The sequence below is a fragment of the Mobula hypostoma genome, chromosome 8 (genome assembly GCF_963921235.1).
Source record: "Mobula hypostoma chromosome 8, sMobHyp1.1, whole genome shotgun sequence".
NCBI lineage: Eukaryota > Metazoa > Chordata > Chondrichthyes > Myliobatiformes > Myliobatidae > Mobula > Mobula hypostoma.
Genome location: NC_086104.1, coordinates 155,629,113 through 155,647,806, shown reverse-complemented (window position 1 = coordinate 155,647,806; position 18,694 = coordinate 155,629,113). Strand labels below are relative to the sequence as shown.

Below are 18,694 nucleotides of genomic sequence, written 5' to 3'. Positions count from 1 at the left end.
CTTGACTGGTAAGGGCATTGGAGGTTACAAGGAGAAAGCAAGAGAATGGGGTAGAACAGGAAAATAAATCAGCCATGATAGAACAGCAGAGTGGATTTGATGGGCCGAATGGCCTAATTATGCTTGTCGACTGCTTATTTGTTTCCACAGATGCTGCCTGATCTGTTCAGTCCCTCCAACACTTCCATGTGGGTTGCTCAGGGTTTCCAGCATCTGCAGAATCACTTAGTCCTAGAGAACAACAGCACAAAAACAGGCCCTTTGGCCCATCTAGTCTTTGCCAAACTATTATTCTGCCTTGTCCCATCGACCCGCACCTGGACCACAGCCCTCCATACCCCTCCCGTCCATGTACTTACCCCAAATTCTCTTAAATGTTGAAATTGACCCTGCAGCTACCACGGGCAGCTTGTTCCACACTCTCACCACCTCTGGGTGAAGAAGGTGCCCATTTAAACATTTCACCCATAACTTCTAGTCTCATTCATCCTCAGTGGAAAAAGCCTGCTTGCATTGCACCTCTCATAATTTTGTATACTGCACCTTTATCAAATCTCCCTCATTCTCCTACACTCCGTGGAATAAAGTCATAAACGATCTTATAAATCAGAAGATAATAATCCTGTATTTATAATTTGTTCCTGCATCTTATGGTGCCAACACACAGGTTACGGTGGAGAGAAGGTTGCAAGTGATATAAGAAGTAGCTGAGTTTAATTGAAGTTGATTTGAATGGTATGATATTGTTGTTTCAGTAGCTCTCTGTTCTCAATTGGCTCTGCATTTTAAGGCTTGTATTACTGCCTGAAGTCATGTTGCAGACAAGTTAGAAACAGTTTCCAGGATTATGACTAAACAGTAAATGGCACAAAAATTAAAGAACGACAAAACCGCACCCTTCGGACGGTGATGTTAATAGAACAGGTGACCGCATCCTTATTTAAAACTTTTCTTGATGTACTTTGTTTCTATCCGAACTTGTCCCACCTTGAAACACAACGTGAACCTGTCCGACAGGTTTCTGCTATCCTGCGCTGATATTTCTCAGCTCTCTCCGGGCCAGGAAGCTGTTATTAACAGCGATCGGCAGAGGCAGCTAAACCTTGAGTCGAGACTGCTTCAAAACATCAGTCAGGTAATAACGGCCCTTGCCTTTCATGGGATTTCGTATTTTCTTAATGCTTCTGTGATTACTGTTTAAGAGTGCGGTCAGTTTACTGCCCCAGTCTGTGTACATAGGAAGGCGTGGGTGCTGTGAGATGGGGCACAGAGTGATCTTAAACAGTGAGCGTCTGTGCTTTGGTATGAGACCAAATTTCTAGAAATGCACGACTGATTGCATCTCTGGGTGGTGTGGAGGGGACTCTGCAGAGGGAGGCAAATTTAGCCAGCTCATTCATGAGCATTAGCCTCCACAGCGGCAAGGATATCTTCAAAAGGCGATGTCTCCAGAGAGCAGCATCCATCATTAAGGCCCCCCCCCCCCAAGTCAGGAATGCCCTCTTCTCATTGCTACCATCAGAGAGTAGGTACAGGGTTCTGAAAACATCCTAGGAACAGCTTTTTCCGCTCTGCCATCAGATTTCTGAATGGACAATGAACACTACCACATTATTTTTTGTTCTCTTTTTACACTATTAACTTAATTATCTTATATATTATATGTATATGCAGATAGATGATTTTATATATACAGTATGTGCCTATGTATATGTATATATATGTGTGTGTGTATGTAAATATGTGAATATATACACATATCTGTGTGAGAGCCTCCGTTGGTTAGAGTTGACCGTGGATGTTGTGTCCTAGCTGTCGAGATACACAAGCCAGGGTAGTACGATGTGGCGAGCGAGCCGTTGCCCACGCAGCAAGCTCCCCCTCGCCACGCATCTGACGAGCCCAAAGGAGTGGTAGAGACCGAAACAGCTCGGTACCAGCGGCGTCACAAGAGTTGCCAGTCAGCATTGAACTCAATGGAGGACTGCCTCTTTCCCTCAAGGTTTACTCTGGCAGCCTTCCCCATGAGCGGGTAGAGCCGCAAGGCAGCGGAGGTTTGAGATTAGAGTTTTCCTTCTCCTAGATAAACTGCCAACCACGGCTGACGAGCCCCATCTGTCCGAAACGACTGGTTTTCGGGGGCCAGTAACCGGCCTTTGCCCCTTCTCCTGTCAGTGGAAATAACTCCACTGGGCTTAGTAGCTAAGCCACACGTGAAGGCCAGGAGCTGGACTTGGTTGCCAGAGGCTATTTGAGACGCACGCCATTGGGAGCATTTAATAGGTAGTGGGAGCTTGACTCCGTTACCAGCACCAGCTTTAACAACCTCAAGGAACCATATACAACCATACACGTGTGTGTGTGTGTGTGTGTGTGTGTGTGTGTGTGTGTGTGTATGTGTGTGTGTATGCGCACACTGTAGATATTTCTCAGTATAATTTATAGTAATTTTAATGTATTACACTGTATTACTGCCAGAAAAAATTCACACATATGTTAGTGATAATAAATCTGATTCTGAATCATCAATTTTCTGGATTCTGTCCATGAAATTCTTGGGAATATTCAATCTATTATCTGTCAGTCTGGAATTCTGCATTTGCTAACTTGTATGTTTATGCAGGACTTTTCCTCCCAGACATTCAGCCTGTTTTATGCAAGCTTTTAATCTTCTTCCCTCGTCTAACTTTGGAAGGAATAAAAAAGGTGGTTACTGTGGGATTCTGGGTGGTGGACGCGGAGCTTTGACGTGTGAGCTCAGGCGTTTGTTACGGTGTCGTATGACATTAAATCACTCAACGTAAAATCGTCTATTTCCTTCTGAACAAGCCCCGATGAAGGGTCTCGGCAGAAACGTGAACTCCTCATTCCTCTCCGTACATCTGTAGATCTGCTGAGTTCCTCCAGCATTTCACACTAATTTCTTCTGCCTTGCAAATGCTATTCATCTCAGCCCCTCCCTATAGAAGTGCCTTTCAGACACTCACTGCTGTTTGACTGAAGCAGCTGCCGCTCAGTTCCCTGCTCAACCTGACAGTGACAAGGCTCAGTTACACCCTTCGCCATGGGAGTAAACACTTTCTGTTGGATGTTATTCAAAAACATTTTTAAATTGAAATACTTCTTTAAGTTAGTCCTCAGCCTTCATTTCTTGAGGGAAAAGAGCTTTCTGAATCTGTTTTTAATATAGTTCTTGTAAATTGTCCTTACAACCTTATCCATTGTCTCCATTTCCTTTTATATAGTATAGCAGCACGAATCGTCCATGTGTTCTCTAACTAAGATTTGAAATTGGGTTGACGTCACCCCTACTGTGGGGCGGCTTAGTGACACATTGTAGAGGGTCCAGAGGAGATTTGTGAGAATCATCCTGGGAATGAAAGGGTTAATGTACGAGGATGGCTCTGGGCCTCTACTCGCTGGAGTTTAAAATAATGACGGGTCATCTCATGGAAACCTATTGATTATTGAAGGGACTAGACAGAGTAGACATGGAGAGGATGTTTCCTACAGTGGGGAAGTCTAGGACCAGAGGGCACAGCCTCAGAATAGAACAGAGATGAGGAGGAGATGATAGAATCAGAGATGATAGGAAGGACAGGCAGGAGATGAGGCATAATCACAGCCAGTGGGATGAGTTACAGGGCAATAAAGGCATGGTACAGTTGAAACAGAAAGCAACAAATACTGGACTGAAAGTGTTATATTTGAGTGCATGCAGCATAAGAAATAAAATGGGCGATCTTGAAACTCAGCTACAGATTGGCAAGTATGGCGTTGTGGCCATCTCTGAAATTTGGCTAAAGGATGGCTGCCATTGGGAGCTGAACGTCCAAGGATATATGGTGTATCGGAAAGATAGGTTAGGAGGCAGAGGGGGTGGTGTGGCCCTGTGTATAAGAAATAATATTAAATCATTAGAAAGGGATGACATAGGATTGGAAGGTGTAGAGTCTCTATGGGTTGAGTTAAGAAATGGTAAGGGTAAAAGGACACTAATGGCAGTTGTATACAGGCCTCCAAACAGCAGCTGGGAAGTGGATTACAAATTACAGCAGGAGATAGAAAAGGCCTGTCAGAAGGGTAATGTCATGGTAATCATTGGGGTTTTAACATGAAAGTGGATTGGGAAAACCAGGCCAGTACTGGGCCTCAAGAGAGAGAATTTGTAGAATGTCTAAGGGATGGTTTTTTAGAACAGCTTGTTATTGAGCCCACAAGGGGATCGGCTGTACTGGATTGGGTGTTGTCCAATGATCCGGAGGTAAGAGAGCTTAAGGTTAAGGAACCCTTAGCGAACAGTGATCACTATATGATCGAGTTCATTTTGAAATTTGAGAAGGAGAAACTAAATTCCATTGTGTCGGTATTTCAGTGGAATAAAGGAAATTACAATGGCATGAGAGGGGAACTGGCAAAAGTTGACTGGAAAGTGACACTAGCAGGAAGAACAGCAGAGCAGCAATGGCTGGAGTTTCTGTGAAAAATGAGGGAAGTGCAAGACAGATACTATATATTCCAAATAAGAAGAAATTTTCGAATGGAAGAAGGACACTACTGTGGCTGATAAATGAAGTCAGAGCCAAAGTAAAAGCAAAAGAGAGGGCATACAAGGAAGCTAAAGCCAGTGGGAAGTTAGAGGATTGGAAAGCTTTTAAAAACTTGCAGAAGGAGACTATGAAGGTGATTAGGAAGGAAAAGATGAATTATGAAAGGAAATTGGCGATTAATATCAAAGAAGATATTAAAAACTTTTTTAAATACAGTATATAAAGGATAAAAGAGAGTTGAGGATAGGTATAGGACCAGTAGAAAGTGACGCTGGAGATATTGTAATGAGAGATGCAGAGATGGCAGAGGAACTGAATGTGTATCTTGCATCGGTCTTCACAGTGGAAGACATCTGCAGTATACCGGACATTCAGGAGTGTCAGAGAAGTGAAGTATGTGCAGTAAAAATTACGACTGAGAAGGTGCTCAGGAAGCTTAATGGTCTGAGGGTGGATAAATCTCCTGGATCCGATGGAATGCACCCTCGGGTTCTGAAGGAAGTAGCTGGAGAGATTGCGGAGGCATTAACAATGATCTTTCAAGAATTGATAGATTCTGGCATTGTACTGGATGACTGGAAAATTGCAAATGTTACTCCCCCATTTAAGAAGGGTGGGAGGCAGCAGATAGGAAACTATAGTCCTGTTAGCCTGACATCAGTGGTTGGGAGGTCGTTGGAATTGATTATTAAGGCTGAGATTACAGAGTACCTGGAGGCACATGACAGGATAGCCAAAGCCAGCATGGTTTCCTGAAAGGAAATTCCTTCCTGACTAACCTACTGCAATTTTTTGAGGAAATTACAAGCAGAATAGACAAAGGAGATGCAGTAGATGTGGTGTACTTGGATTTTCAGAAGGCCTTTGACAAGGTACCACACATGAGGCTGCTTAGCAAGATAAGAGCCCATGGAATTACGGGGAAGTTACCAGCGTGGGTGGAGCATTGGCTGATTGGCAGAAAACAGAGAGTGGAAATAAAGGGATCCTATTCTGACTGGCTGCCGGTTACCAGTGGAGTTCCACAGGGGTCGGTGTTGGGACCGCTGCTTTTTTACGATGTATATCAATGATTTGGACTATGGGATTAATGGATTTGTAGCTAAGTTTGCCGATGATACGAAGATAGGTGGAGGGGCCGGTAGTGTTGAGGAAACAGAGAGCCTGCAGAGAGACTTAGAAAGTTTAGGGGAATGGGCAAAGAAGTGCCAAATGAAATACAATGTTGGAAAGTGTATGGTCATGCACTTTGGTGGAAAAAATAAATGGGCAGACTATTATTTAGATGGGGTGAGAATTCAAAATGCAGAGATGCAAAGGGACTTGGGAGTCTTTGTGCAAGACACCCTAAAGGTTAACCTCCAGGTTGAGTCAGTTGTGAAGAAGGCAAATGTAATGTTGGCATTCATTTCTGCAGTATAGAATACAAGAACAGGGATGTGATGTTGAGGCTCTATAAGGCACTCGTGAGACCACACTTGGAGTATTGTGTGCAGTTTTGGGCTCCTTATTTTAGAAAGGATATACTGACATTGGAGATCGTTCAGAGAAGATTCACGAGAATGATTCCAGGAATGAAAGGGTTACTGTATGAAGAACGTCTGGAAGCTTTTGGGCTGTATTCCCTGGAGTTCAGGAGAATAAGGAGAGATCTCATAGAAACATTCTGAGTGTTAAAAGGCCTAAACAGGTTAAATATGGCGAAGTTATTTCCCATGGTAGGGGAGTCTAGAACAAGAGGGCATGACTTCAGGATTGAAGGACGTCCATTTAGAACAGAGATGTTGAGAAATTACTTTAGTGAGAGGGCGGTAAATCTATGTAATTTGTTGCCACGAGTGGCTGTGGAGGCCAAGTCATTGGGTGTATTTAAGGCAGAGATAGGTAGATTCTAGGGTATGGGGAGAAGACAGGGGAGTGGGGATGACTGGAAGAATTGGATCAGTCCATGATCGAATGGTGGAGCAGACTCGATGGGCCAAATGGCATACTTCTGCTCCTATATCTGATGGTCTTATGCCTTGTAAGGCATGAAAATGGCCGTCGCAGGCCTCTCATGGTCTGAGTCGACGTTCCCTCCCCTCCCTCCCTCCCTCCCTTATGGTTAACAGAATCACCGCGTCCCAGTTCCAGTGACCCGGGTTGAACCCTTGTCTCGGGTTCTGTCTGTGTGGTGTCTGTATGTTTTCCTCGTGCCCGCGTGGGATTCTCTCAGATGTGCCAGCTTCCTCCCTTGTCCGAGAGACATCTTGTGTGTATTGTCACTGACTTATGTTATGAATTTTTGTTTTGTTTTTGGAACAGCAGTACAGTGCAATATATAAAAAATGACTAAAAGTTACAAAGAAATGCAAGATATCTATATTTTATGTAAATAAAAAATACATGCAGTGGCACTTCATTTATTACAAGAGTGAGACCCCATGTGTTCTTCCGTGGCTGTAGCCCACCCACTTCAAGGTTCAACATGTTGTGTGTTCAGAGATGCTCTTCTGCACACCACTGTTGTAACGTGTTGTTATTTCAGTTACTGTCACCTTCCTGTCAGCTTGAACCAGTCAGCCCAAAACGTCGACTGTACTCTTTTCCATAGATGCTGCCTGTCCTGCTGAGGTCCTCCAGCATTTTGTGTGTTTTGCTCGGATTTCCAGCATCTGCAGAATTTCTCTTGCTGGCCATTCTCCTCTGACCTCTCTCATTAACAAGGTATTTTCACTCTCAGAACTGACACTCACTGGATGTTTTTGTTTGTTTTTCACACCATATTGTGTAATCTCTAGAGACTGTTGTGTGTGAAAACCCCAGGAGATCAGCAGTTTCTGAGATACTCAATCCACCCTGTCTGGCACCAACTATTTCATTGCTAAAGTCACTTAGATCACATTTCTTCCCCCATTCTGATGTTTGATTTGAACATCAACTGAACTTCTGAACCATGCCTGCATATTTTTATGCTCTGACTTGCTGCCACTTCATTGGCTAATTAGTTATTTGCATTAGTAAGTAGGCGTGCAGATGTATCTAATAAAGTGGCCACTGAGTTTATATTTCTATAAAATATACTTATAATTTATAAATTGTGAGCTGAGTCATACAGTTCTGAGCTCGGTGGCTATAAAAGTAAGTTTATGACTAACAGTCGGCTTGATGAGGAATTAATTTGAACTTGCTTGTTTCCAAGGATCACAGCAGGCGCATTACTCCAAGGTTGAACTGAAGGGCAGATCTTATGGGACTCCACAGAAGGAGAATGGACTTCCTCCTCATCATCATGGCTGCGATTTTCCTCAGTCCTCATCCAATTGCCTCCCAGGACTGTGTGGCAAACACTCTTCTGTTTTCAAACCTGTCGCAACTCAACTTCAACAGACTGGACAGAGATGCTGGCACAATCGAGCCTTTGTATAACATGGTGAATCTATACTTGGATGCAGTGCAGCCAAATGAATTTCCAACAGGTGAGACTTGATGCAGCCACTGCTTTGTGTCTTCCTCTGTAGAATCTCTTGGGTTAAGTACTAAATAGGTCACAGAACAATAGACTCCTGGGTCTTGCAGAATTATTATCACTGACATACACTGAGTGGCCACTTTATTAGCTACACCTGTACACCTGCTCATTGTATCTAATCATCCAATCACGTGGCAGCAACTCAATGCATAAAAGCATGCAGACATGGTCAAGGGGTTCAGTTGTTGTTCAGACCAAACATCAGAATGGGGAACGAAATGTGATCTAAGTGGCTTTGACTGCGGAGTGATTGTTGGTGCCAGATGGGGTGGTTTGAGTATCTCAGAAACTGCTCATCTCCTGGGATTTTCATGCACAACAGTTTACAGAAAATGGTGTGAAAATAAGAAACATCCAGTGAGCAGCAGTTCTGTGGGTGAAAACACCTTGTTAATGAGAGAGGTCAGAGGAGAAGGGCCAGACTGGTTCAAGCTGACGGGAAGGTGGCAGTAACTCAAATAACCACAAATACAACAGTGGTGTGCAGAAGAGCATCTCTGAATGCACAACATGTTGAACCTTGAAGAGGATGGGCTACAGCAGCAGAAGACCACAAACATACACTCAGTGGCCACTTTATGAGGTGCAGATTGTAAATAATATTGTGACCAATGAGTATAATTCTTTATTCTTTATAGTTATTAACTGTTGTTGTTGGGCATAGTGTCCTAACCAATGCATGGGAATGGGAATGGGAATGGGAATGGGATGTATGTGTAGAATAAAGTTGATCCTTGATCCTTGAGCTTTTCAGAGGTTTCCCTCTGACGGGGTAAATGTTATGCAAACCCTCATGCCTGACACGGGCTATTGCAGGTGTTGTGTGTTACACATTGTCCCTGGCTGGAGGAAATGTTGAAAGGGTCACGGTGAATGATAGACCACTAAGGAGAGCGGCAGAAAAGAGGGATCTGGGAATACAAATCCGTAATTCCTTTCTCTATCGATCCACTCATTTATGGAGATACAGCATGGAAAAGGCCTTTTGAGCCGCACTGCCAGGCAATCCTCGCCTAATCGGTATACAATGAACAAAATTAACCCACTGTGGGAGGACCCCCACGCGGTCACGGGGAGAACATACAAACTCCTTACAGGCAGGAGTGGGAACTGAACCTGGGTCACTGGTACTATAAAGCATTGTGCTAACCACTATGTCACCGTTATTACCCCTCTCAACCCCATTCTCCTGCCTTCTCCCTGTAATCTTAGATGTCTTGATTAATCAAGAACCTATCAAACTCTACTTTAAATATACAAAATGACTTGGCCTCCATAGCCATCTGTGGTAATGAATTCCACAGACTCAGCACTGTCTGACTGAAGAAATTCCTCCTCACCTCTGATCTAAAGGGACATCCTTCTATTGTGAGGCTGTGTCCTCTGGTCCCGGACTCTCCCACTATTGAAAATATACTCTCCACGTCCACTCTTTTCAATATTTGATAGGTTTCCCCTCATTCTTCTAAACTCAAGTGAATACAGGCCCAGAACTCAAATGCCCCCTCATATGTTAACCCTTGCAGTCCCAGAATCGTTCAGGTGAACCTCGGGCCGAGGCTCTTCACGAGGGCTGGAAAGGAAGGGGAGAAGTCAGATTAAGACTTACCACCCGCCAGCTTGCACTCCTCCCCCTCGCCACACCTTCTTATTCTGGCCTCTGCTCCCTTCCTTTCCCGTCCTGAAGAAGGGTCCCGGCCTGAAAGGCTGATTGTTTATTCCTCTCCATGGATGCTGCCTGACCTGCTGAGCTCCTCCAGCATTTTGCAAGTTGCTCTGGATGTCCAGCATCTGCAGAATCTCTTGTGTTTCTAATCTCATCAAGACTACAGGGGAACAATAGGAAAGGATACACTTTTATAAGGTACCGATCACCTGCCAGATTATACTCCTTTACCTCCCCCCACCTTATTCTGGCTTCTTCCCCAACATTGCCTGATTTTATCATGGGGATGGTGGGACGGAGATATGTCTCTACCAAAGGAGGTGTAAGATGTTCCTTCCCTCTGCTAGCCTGCAGGTCACCCTTGGGCAAGGTGGAGCATCTGCTTAGCCCCCGATCAGGGTCATGTGAAGCCATGGGAGCAGGTGGTGGATGGTCGTACGAGCAGCCGGTGCAGATCACAAGTCCTGGTTATGTGACCACTGACGCCAGGCAGACAATCTCTGAAGAGTAAAAGCCAAAGAGAAGGCATAGAATAGAGCACAAATTAGTGGGAAGTTAGAGGACTGGGGAGCTTTTAAAAACCAGCAGAAGGCAACTAAAAAAGTTATTAAGAGGGAAAAGATGGAATATGAAAGTAAGCTAGCCAGTAATATTAAAGAGGATACCAAAAGTTTCTTTTGATACATAAATTGCAAAAGAAAGGCAAGAGTAGATATTGTACCGCTGGAAAACTATGCTGGAGAGGGAGTAATGGGGGATAAGGAAATGACAAATGAACTGAATAAGTATTTTGCACTATCCTTCACTGTGGAAGACACTAGCAGTATGGTGGAAGTTCAAGGGTTCTGAAAGAGATGGCTGAAGAGATTGTGGGGGTATTAGTAATGATCTTTCAAGAATCAATTGATTCCAGCATGATTCCAGAGGAACGGAAAATTGCAAATGTCACTCCACTCTTCAAGAAGGGAGAGAGGCAGAAGAAAGGAAATTGTAGGTCAGTGGTTGGGAAGCTGTTGGGATCGTTTACTAAGGATGTGGTTTTTGGGGTGGCATATGATAAAATAAGTCATAGTCAGCATGGTTTCCTTAATGGAAAATCTTGCCTGACAAATCTGTTGGAATTCTCTGAAGAAATAATAAGGAGAGACAAAAGAGAATCAGTGAATGTTGCATACTAGGATTTTCAAAAGGACTTTGAGAAGGTAGCACATATGAAGCTGCTTAACAAACTAAGAGCCCATTGTATTACAGGAAAGCTACTAAAGTGGCTAAAGCAGTGGTTGATTGGCAGGAAGCAAAGAATGGGAATAAAGGTGCCTTTTGTGGTGACTGGTGATGTTCCACAGGGGGCTTTTTTTTGACCCCAGTTCTTTTTACATTATATGTCAATGACAGTCGATGGAATTGATGGCTTTTTGGCATAGTTTGTGGATGATACAAAGACAGGTGGAGGGGCAGACAGTTTTGAGGAGATAGAGCAGCTACAGAAGGACTTAGACAGATTAAGAGAATGGGTGATTCTCAGTGTCAGATGGAATACAGTGTCGGGGAGTGTACGGTCATGCACTTTAGTAGAAGAAATAAAAGAGTTGACTATTTTGTAAATGGAGAGAAAATTCATAAATCTGAGGTGCAAAAGCACTTGGGAGCTTGTCATATGAGGAGTGTTTGATAGCTCTGGGCCTGTACTCATGAAATCCGGAAGAATAAGGGGTGACCTAATTGAAACCTATTGAATGGTAAAAGGCCTTGATAGAGTGGATGTGGAGAGGATGTTTCCTATGGTGGGAGAGTCTGAGACCAGAGGACACAGCCTCAGAATAGGGGGTGTCTTTTAGGACAGAGATGAGGAGGAATTTCTTTAGCCAGACAGTGGTGAATCTGTGCAATTTGTTGCCACAGGCAGCTGTGGAAGCCAAGTCATTGGGTATATTTAAGGCAGAAGTTGATCGATTCTTGATTAGTCAGGGCATGAAGGGATACAGGGGGAAGGCAGGAGATTGGGGCTGAGAGGGAAAATGGATCAGCCATGATGAAATGGTGGAACAGACTCAATGGGCCGAATGGCCTAATTCTGTTCCTATATCCTATGGTCTTATATTCTTATTATGGGTGGGGTCACCCGTCTTGTAAAGTCACTGCCCAGAAGAAGACAATGGTAAACCTCTTCCGTAGAAAAATTTGCCAAGAACAATCATGATAATGGGAAGACCTTGATCACCCACATCATACAACATGGCATATAATGATGAAGATCTTATCATCTCTAACACCTCTGTCGTCTCCTCTCATCTTCCTTCGCTTCAGCGAGGAAAGCCCTAGCTCACTGATGCAGTAGATTGATAATTAATATTACTAGAATTCTACTTAAATTTAAAAGATGAGTTTTAAAACACATGTAGTAACCCCTCTGTGACAGGTGAAGGTAGAAGATTTCATCTTTATTTTCTCCTTTAATATGGGAGGTGGGGCTACAGCACAGGATGGAAGTAAGCTGCAGAGAGTTGTAAAATTAGTCAGCTCCATCATGGGCACTAGTCTCCGTAGTATCCAAGAAATCTTCAAGGAACGGTGTGTCAGAAAGGTGGCATCCATCATTAAGGACCCCCATCACCCAGGACATGCCCTCTTCTCACTGTTACCATCAGGAAGGAGGTACAGAAGCCTGAAGACAATTCAGGAGCACCTTCTTCCCCTCCGCCGTCAGATTTCTGAATGGACATTGAACCCGTGAACACGACCTCACTGTCATTCACAGTTTTTTTCTATTATTACATATTGCAGAGTACTGCTGCTGCAAAGTTAACGAATTTCATGCATACACCGGTGATATTAAACCTGATTCTGATCCTGATTCTTAGTTAGCGCAAGAAGTAACCTTTCTGTGATGGGTGAAGGTAGAATGCCTTGTCTTTATTTTCTCCTCTGATATGTTTGCAGATATTCTCCAGGAATTAATCAAGGACTCAGGATATATAACAAAGAACTATCAGAAGGTGAGAATTCAGAATGGTCTCTACGGGGCAGCGCCATGCATAGTGCAGCTACTTGACAGCTCGAACGGTCTGGGTTCAGTCTGAAGCTCTGGTGCTGCCTGTGTGGAGCCTGCACGTTCTCCCTGCATCCCATCTGCACACTGTCACTGTGGCTTCATGAGATTCCCCTGGTGTGCTCTGGTTTCTTCCCACATCTCAACGAGGAGCAGATTAATAGGTTAATTGCCCAGAAAATTACCCCCTGTATAGATGGATGCTGCCAGAATTCAGGGCACATGAGAGGGAATAGATTAGAGAACAATTAGTGGGGGAGATTAGAAATGTTCTGAGAGCTGTCATAGAGTTGATGGGCTGAATGGCCCCCCCATTGCTGTAAGTATTGTGTCTGTCATTGAGAGCCACAGGAGAGACACTCAGCTGGTAGTATAAAGGTCTTTATTCGGTGCACACATGAGCTGACAGTATTTTGAGTCACTCTGGAGGGAGGCTTCCTGACCCAACGTTACATCATATTTTTATATGCTAAAGATCAAAGGTAACAGCGGGGCAATTTCTATTGTTACAATGTATCTACACTGCTTCCTATGAGTTACATATAATTTTCAAACACCTAGATCTTCACACCAACACTCCAGACACCCAAAACGAATCGTTGCTGTCTCTGAGGTCAAATGATTTAGCCCAAGGGGTTCCCAACCTTTTTTATTCCAGTTACCAATACCATTAAGCAAGGGGCCCCTGGACCCCCTAATTTGGCCCTTGCAAACAATTTAGCTCAGGAAGACCATTGTTATGACCCACGTTTAAAATTCAAGATACAATCCACATTCAGATTTGAAGTCTGACTGCTATTGAAATACATATTTTCTATATTCCATAACTCCAGAATATGCCCTAACATAAGGATGCACAAGGTATGGTAGAATACTGAACTTTCTGCTCCTGGACATTCTCAAGATAAAACACTCAAATTCCTGGATTTCTCTATCTCCAGATGTCTCCACCGTTAGTCAGTTAGGCATCAGAGTCATGTGGGACCTCAGCACTCTCACTCACACTGAGTCTGGGGTAATATTTTGGTGCAGGGCCGAGAAAGTGTTGCACTCTGGGAGTGTGGTATCGTTCAGGCACTGAAATAAAAGCAGGCATCTTCCTCTTCTCACACCTGGGCGTAAAAATCCAATAGGATATTTGATGAAGGGCCAACGTTCCCCCGGGAGGAGCGTGAAACCACATCGTTAAGGCAAATCTTTTCACCGTTTTCACCCTGGACTGAGATGCGGCTCCCGGTTCAATACTCACCCCAACCTGTCTGTAAGGAGTTTGTACGTTCTCCCCACAACTGCGTGGGTTTCCTCCGGGTGCCCTGGTTCCCTCCTACTGTCCAAAGACGTGCCGGTTGGTAGGTTGATTGGTCACATAGATTTAGTTAGGTGGCACAGATTTATATTTCATTGAGATACACTGCAGAATAGGCCCTTCCGGCCCTTCGAGCCATGATGCCCAGCAACCCACAGATGTAATTCTAGCCTAATCACAGGACAATTTACAATGGCCAATTAACCTACATCTTTGGACTGTGATAGGAAACCGGAGCACCCAGAGGAAACCCATGCAATCATGGGGAGAACGTATAAACTCCTTACAGGCAGTGGTGGGAATTGAACCCAGGCCGCTGGGACTGTGACTGCTATGCTATCGGTGTGCAGGAAAGGCCTGTTACCTTGCTGTGTCGCTGAATGAAAATGCTCGTGAAACTTCACAGTGCACAGACTGGCTGCCATGTTTCCTACATTACAAAATCGACCCTTTTTACACATTCTTTATGGTCTTTCAGCATCTGTGACCATTCGCAGCTGAGGGAAGCTTCTGTGGAAAGGCACATTCTTTCTTTCACCTCCGTCCCTTGAGATTCCCCCTCTGCTAGGCTTTAGAACATTGACCACAGCGCAGTACAGGCCCTTCGGCCCACGATGGTGTGCTGACCTCTTAACCAACTCTGAGATCAATCCAACCCTTCCCTCCCACAACACCCTCCATAATGTCCAGAAAGAGTGGATGTAGAGAGGATAGTTGGGGAAGTCTAGGACCAGAGGGTACAGCTTCTGAATAGAAGAATGTCCCTCTAGAAAAGAGATGAGGAGGAACTGCTTTAGCCTGAAGGTGATGAATCTGCAGAATTTATTGCCACAAGACTTCGAGGCCAAGCCATTGGGTACATTTAAAGTGGGCGTTGATAGGTTCTTGATTAGAAATGGTGTCAAAGATTATGTGGAGAAGGCAGGAGAATGGGGTTGAGGGGGATAATAAATCAGCCGTGATGGAATCATGGAGCGGACTTGGTGGGATGAATGGCCTAATTCTGTTCCTGTGTCTTATGTTCGTATGGTCTTATCTAATGGTTTCTTAGATGCTCCAATGTATCCGTCTGTTCCACCACCCCTTGCTGGGCATTCTACACACCCACTACCCTCGGTGTAAAATAACATACTCATGGCCAGCTCCTCTATACTTTCCGCCAATCCACGTAAAGCTATGCCCCCTCGCATTGGTCAGTTTTGCCCCGGGAAAAAGCCTCTGGCTGTCTAGACTATGTTTTATATCATCTCGCACACCTCTATCAAGTCACCTCTCAGCATCCTTCACTCCAGAGAAGAATCCCTCGCTCATTCAATCTACCCTCATAAGATTCTTTTTTTTTTCTCTCCAACCTTTGTTTTCTCTCATTCTGTGGATCACAGAATGATGGCATCTGGAGCAGCCAACAATCTGCTGCAGGCACTCAGCAGGTCGAGCCGTGCCTGTGCGAGGAAAGGAACGGTCGGCCTTTCAGGTGGAACGTGGACAATCCTTTTCCTTCCAGGGATGCTGCTTGACTGGCTGAGGTCCTCCAGCAGACTGTTTTGTGCTGTCTTGTGTTCTGGTTTTTCCCTTCGCCCCAGGTCCCTCTCTGCTACAGATCCATCCCTGAGCCAGTGTGAGATAGCATCTTCAGCGGAAGTCCATTGATTGGTCAGTGATCACACCGTGTGTAGCCTTCCACCAATCACAACACCTCCATCAACTCCTGTTAACAGCCCCAGCTCTTGTATGGAGGCTCACTTGTGAGAGATTGCATTGGTCTGTAGCCTCATTCTGACTCTATTGCTCTAGGTCCTGCGTTACGAGGCGGGCTACATTGTCAGTCTCATCCTCAGCGTGCTCTTCTTCATCTTCATGCCCCTGGTGGGATTTTTCTTCTGTTGCTGCCGTGTGTGTGGGAAGTGTGGAGGGCAGGTGAAGGACCGGACGAAATACACCGACTGCAGGCGTCGCACCTTTGCCACGTTCCTTCTGATGACGACCATCATTATACTGTGAGTCCGCCGAAGGCGGTGGGGGCTGGGGACGAGCTATAGATGCCAGAGAGTCTGCAGGTCCAAAGCAACGCGCACAAAACGCTGGAGGAACTCAGCAGGACAGGCAACCTCTGTGGAAATGAGCAAACAGTAAATATCTTGGGCCGAGACCCTTCTTCAGGACTGGAAAGGAAGGGAGCAATAAACCTGAGGGCAAGCTGGCTGGTTTGGTGATGGGGGAGAGTTTGTGTGTGGGCTTGATTGGGTAGCATGTTGTGAACCTTACAGTAGACGAACTGATTGGACATTGGCGAGCATAAAATGTGCTTCAGCTGCTGGGGCTGCACACCTTGCAGAATCTCCCATGATCCCAGAACCCATCCTCCACAGTCAAGAACTAGGGTTTTAACTAGTCATAGTCATAGTCATACTTTACTGATCCTGGGGGAAATTGGTTTTCGTTACAGTTGCACCATAAATAATGAATAGTAATAAAACCATAAATAGTTAAATAGTAATATGTAAATTATTTATGCAGGAAATAAGTCCAGGACCAGCCTATTGGCTCAGGGTGTCTGACCCTCCAAGGGAGGAGTTGTAAAGTTTGATGGCCACAGGCAGGAATGACTTCCTATGACGCTCTGTGCTGCATCTCAGTGGAATGAGTCTCTGGCTGAATGTACTCCTGTGCCCAACCAGTACATTATGTAGTGGATGGGAGACATTGACCAAGATGGCATGCAACTTGGACAGCGTCCTCTTTTCAGACACCACCGTGAGAGAGTCCAGTTCCATCCCCACAACATCACTGGCCTTACGAATGAGTTTGTTGATTCTTTTGGTGTCTGCTACCCTCAGCCTGCTGCCCCAGCACACAACAGCAAACATGATAGCACTGGCCACCACAGACTCATAGAACATCCTCAGCATCGTCCGGCAGATGTTAAAGGACCTCAGTCTCCTCAGGAAATAGAGACGGCTCTGACCCTTCTTGTAGACAGCCTCAGTGTTCTTTGACCAGTCCAGTTTATTGTCAATTCGTATCCCCAGGTATTTGTAATCCTCCACCATGTCCGCACTGACCCCCTGGATGGAAACAGGGGTCACCGGTACCTTAGCTCTCCTCAGGTCTACCACCAGCTCCTTAGTCTTTTTCACATTAAGCTGCAGATAATTCTGCTCACACCATGTGACAAAGTTTCCTACCGTAGCCCTGTACTCAGCCTCATCTCCCTTGCTGATGCATCCAACTATGGCAGAGTCATCCGAAAACTTCTGAAGATGAGAGTTGCAGGGGAATGGGAGCCAGAGAGCCAGAACAGATAGTGGAGGGGTTGTGGAGACAGATGCTGTTAAGATCTCAGACAAAGTCAGGTATCAAGTGGCTGAGCATGGTGTGACTGGTATCCTGAGCTGCCTATACTTCAATGGAAGAAGTATTGTAGAAAAGGCAGATGAGCTCAGGGCATGGAATTGTGATATTATAGCCCTTTGTGAAACTTGGCTGTAGGAGGGGCAGGTCTGGCAGCTCAATATTCCAGGGTTCCATTGCTTTAGAGTGGGAGGGGTGGCGTTACTAGTCAAGGAAAGTACCACAGCAGTGCTCAGTCAGGACAGGCTGGAGAACTTGACTACTGAGCTGTTGTGGATAGAACTGAGGAATGAGAGAAGTATGATCACGTTAATGGGGCTATATTGCAGACCATCCCACAGTCCAAGGGATTTAGAGGAACAAATTTGTAGAGAGATCGCAGGCTGTTGCAAGAAACATAAGGCTGTTATAGCAGGTGATTTTAACTTTCCATATATCGACTGGGACGCCCATACTATTAAAGGACTAGATGGGGCAGAGCTTGTCAAATGTGTTCAGGAATGTTTTCTTTATCAGTACATAGAAGTCCCAACAAGAGTGTACATCTGCTATTGGGGAATGAGACAGAGCAGGTGACAGGAATTTGTTGGGGGGAGTTTGTGATCTAGTGATCACAATGCCAGTGATTTCAAAGCAAATATGCAAAAAGATGATTCTGGTCCATGGGTTTGAGATTCTAAATTGGAGAAAGTCCAAATTTAATGATATCACAAATGATCAGACAAGTGTGGATTGGGACAAGTTGTTTCCTGGCAAGGGTGTACTTGGCAAACGGGAGGCCTTCAAAAATGAAATGTTGAGAGTACAAAGCTTGTATGCGCCTGTCAGAATAAAAGGTAAAGATACCAGTATGTAGGAACCTTGGTCTTTAAGAGATATTGTGGCCCTGGTTAAGAAAAAAAGGAGATGCATAACAGGTATAGGCAAGTAGGAACAAGTGAGGTGCTTATAAGAAATGCAAGAGAACACTTAACAAAGAAATTGGGAAGGCTAAAAGAAGGCATGAGGTTCCCTAGCAGACAAGGTGAAGGAGAATCCTAAGGGTTCTCTGAACAGATATGTTCAGAGCAAAAGGATCACAAGGGACAAAATTGGTCTTCTGGAAGATCAGAATGGTAATTGATGCGTGGAACCAAAAGAGATGGGGGAGATCTTAAAGTGAATGTTTGGATTTGTATTTAGTCAGAAGACAGACACAGAGTCTACAGAAGTGAGGCAAAGTGGCATCAACTTCATGGGCCCTATACAGATTACAGAGGAG

The 18,694-nt window shown here is 44.8% G+C and overlaps 1 protein-coding gene across 2 annotated transcripts in view; it reads left to right on the top strand.

Annotated features, from left to right (window-relative positions):
• The first annotated feature begins 993 nt into the window (after positions 1 to 993).
• The window catches only part of LOC134350299 (prominin-2-like), a 97,021-nt gene continuing 79,320 nt past the window's right edge, over positions 994 to 18,694 (top strand). Inside the window, exons 1-4 of one of the 2 annotated variants that reach the window (XM_063055339.1) lie at positions 994 to 1,135; positions 7,732 to 8,008; positions 12,668 to 12,723; positions 15,877 to 16,079. In XM_063055339.1, coding sequence (XP_062911409.1) covers positions 7,780 to 8,008; positions 12,668 to 12,723; positions 15,877 to 16,079 — 488 coding nt within the window. In that variant the 5' untranslated portion in view covers positions 994 to 1,135; positions 7,732 to 7,779. The remainder of the gene's footprint in view (positions 1,136 to 7,731; positions 8,009 to 12,667; positions 12,724 to 15,876; positions 16,080 to 18,694) is intronic. The other variant, XM_063055340.1, reaches the window with a different exon arrangement.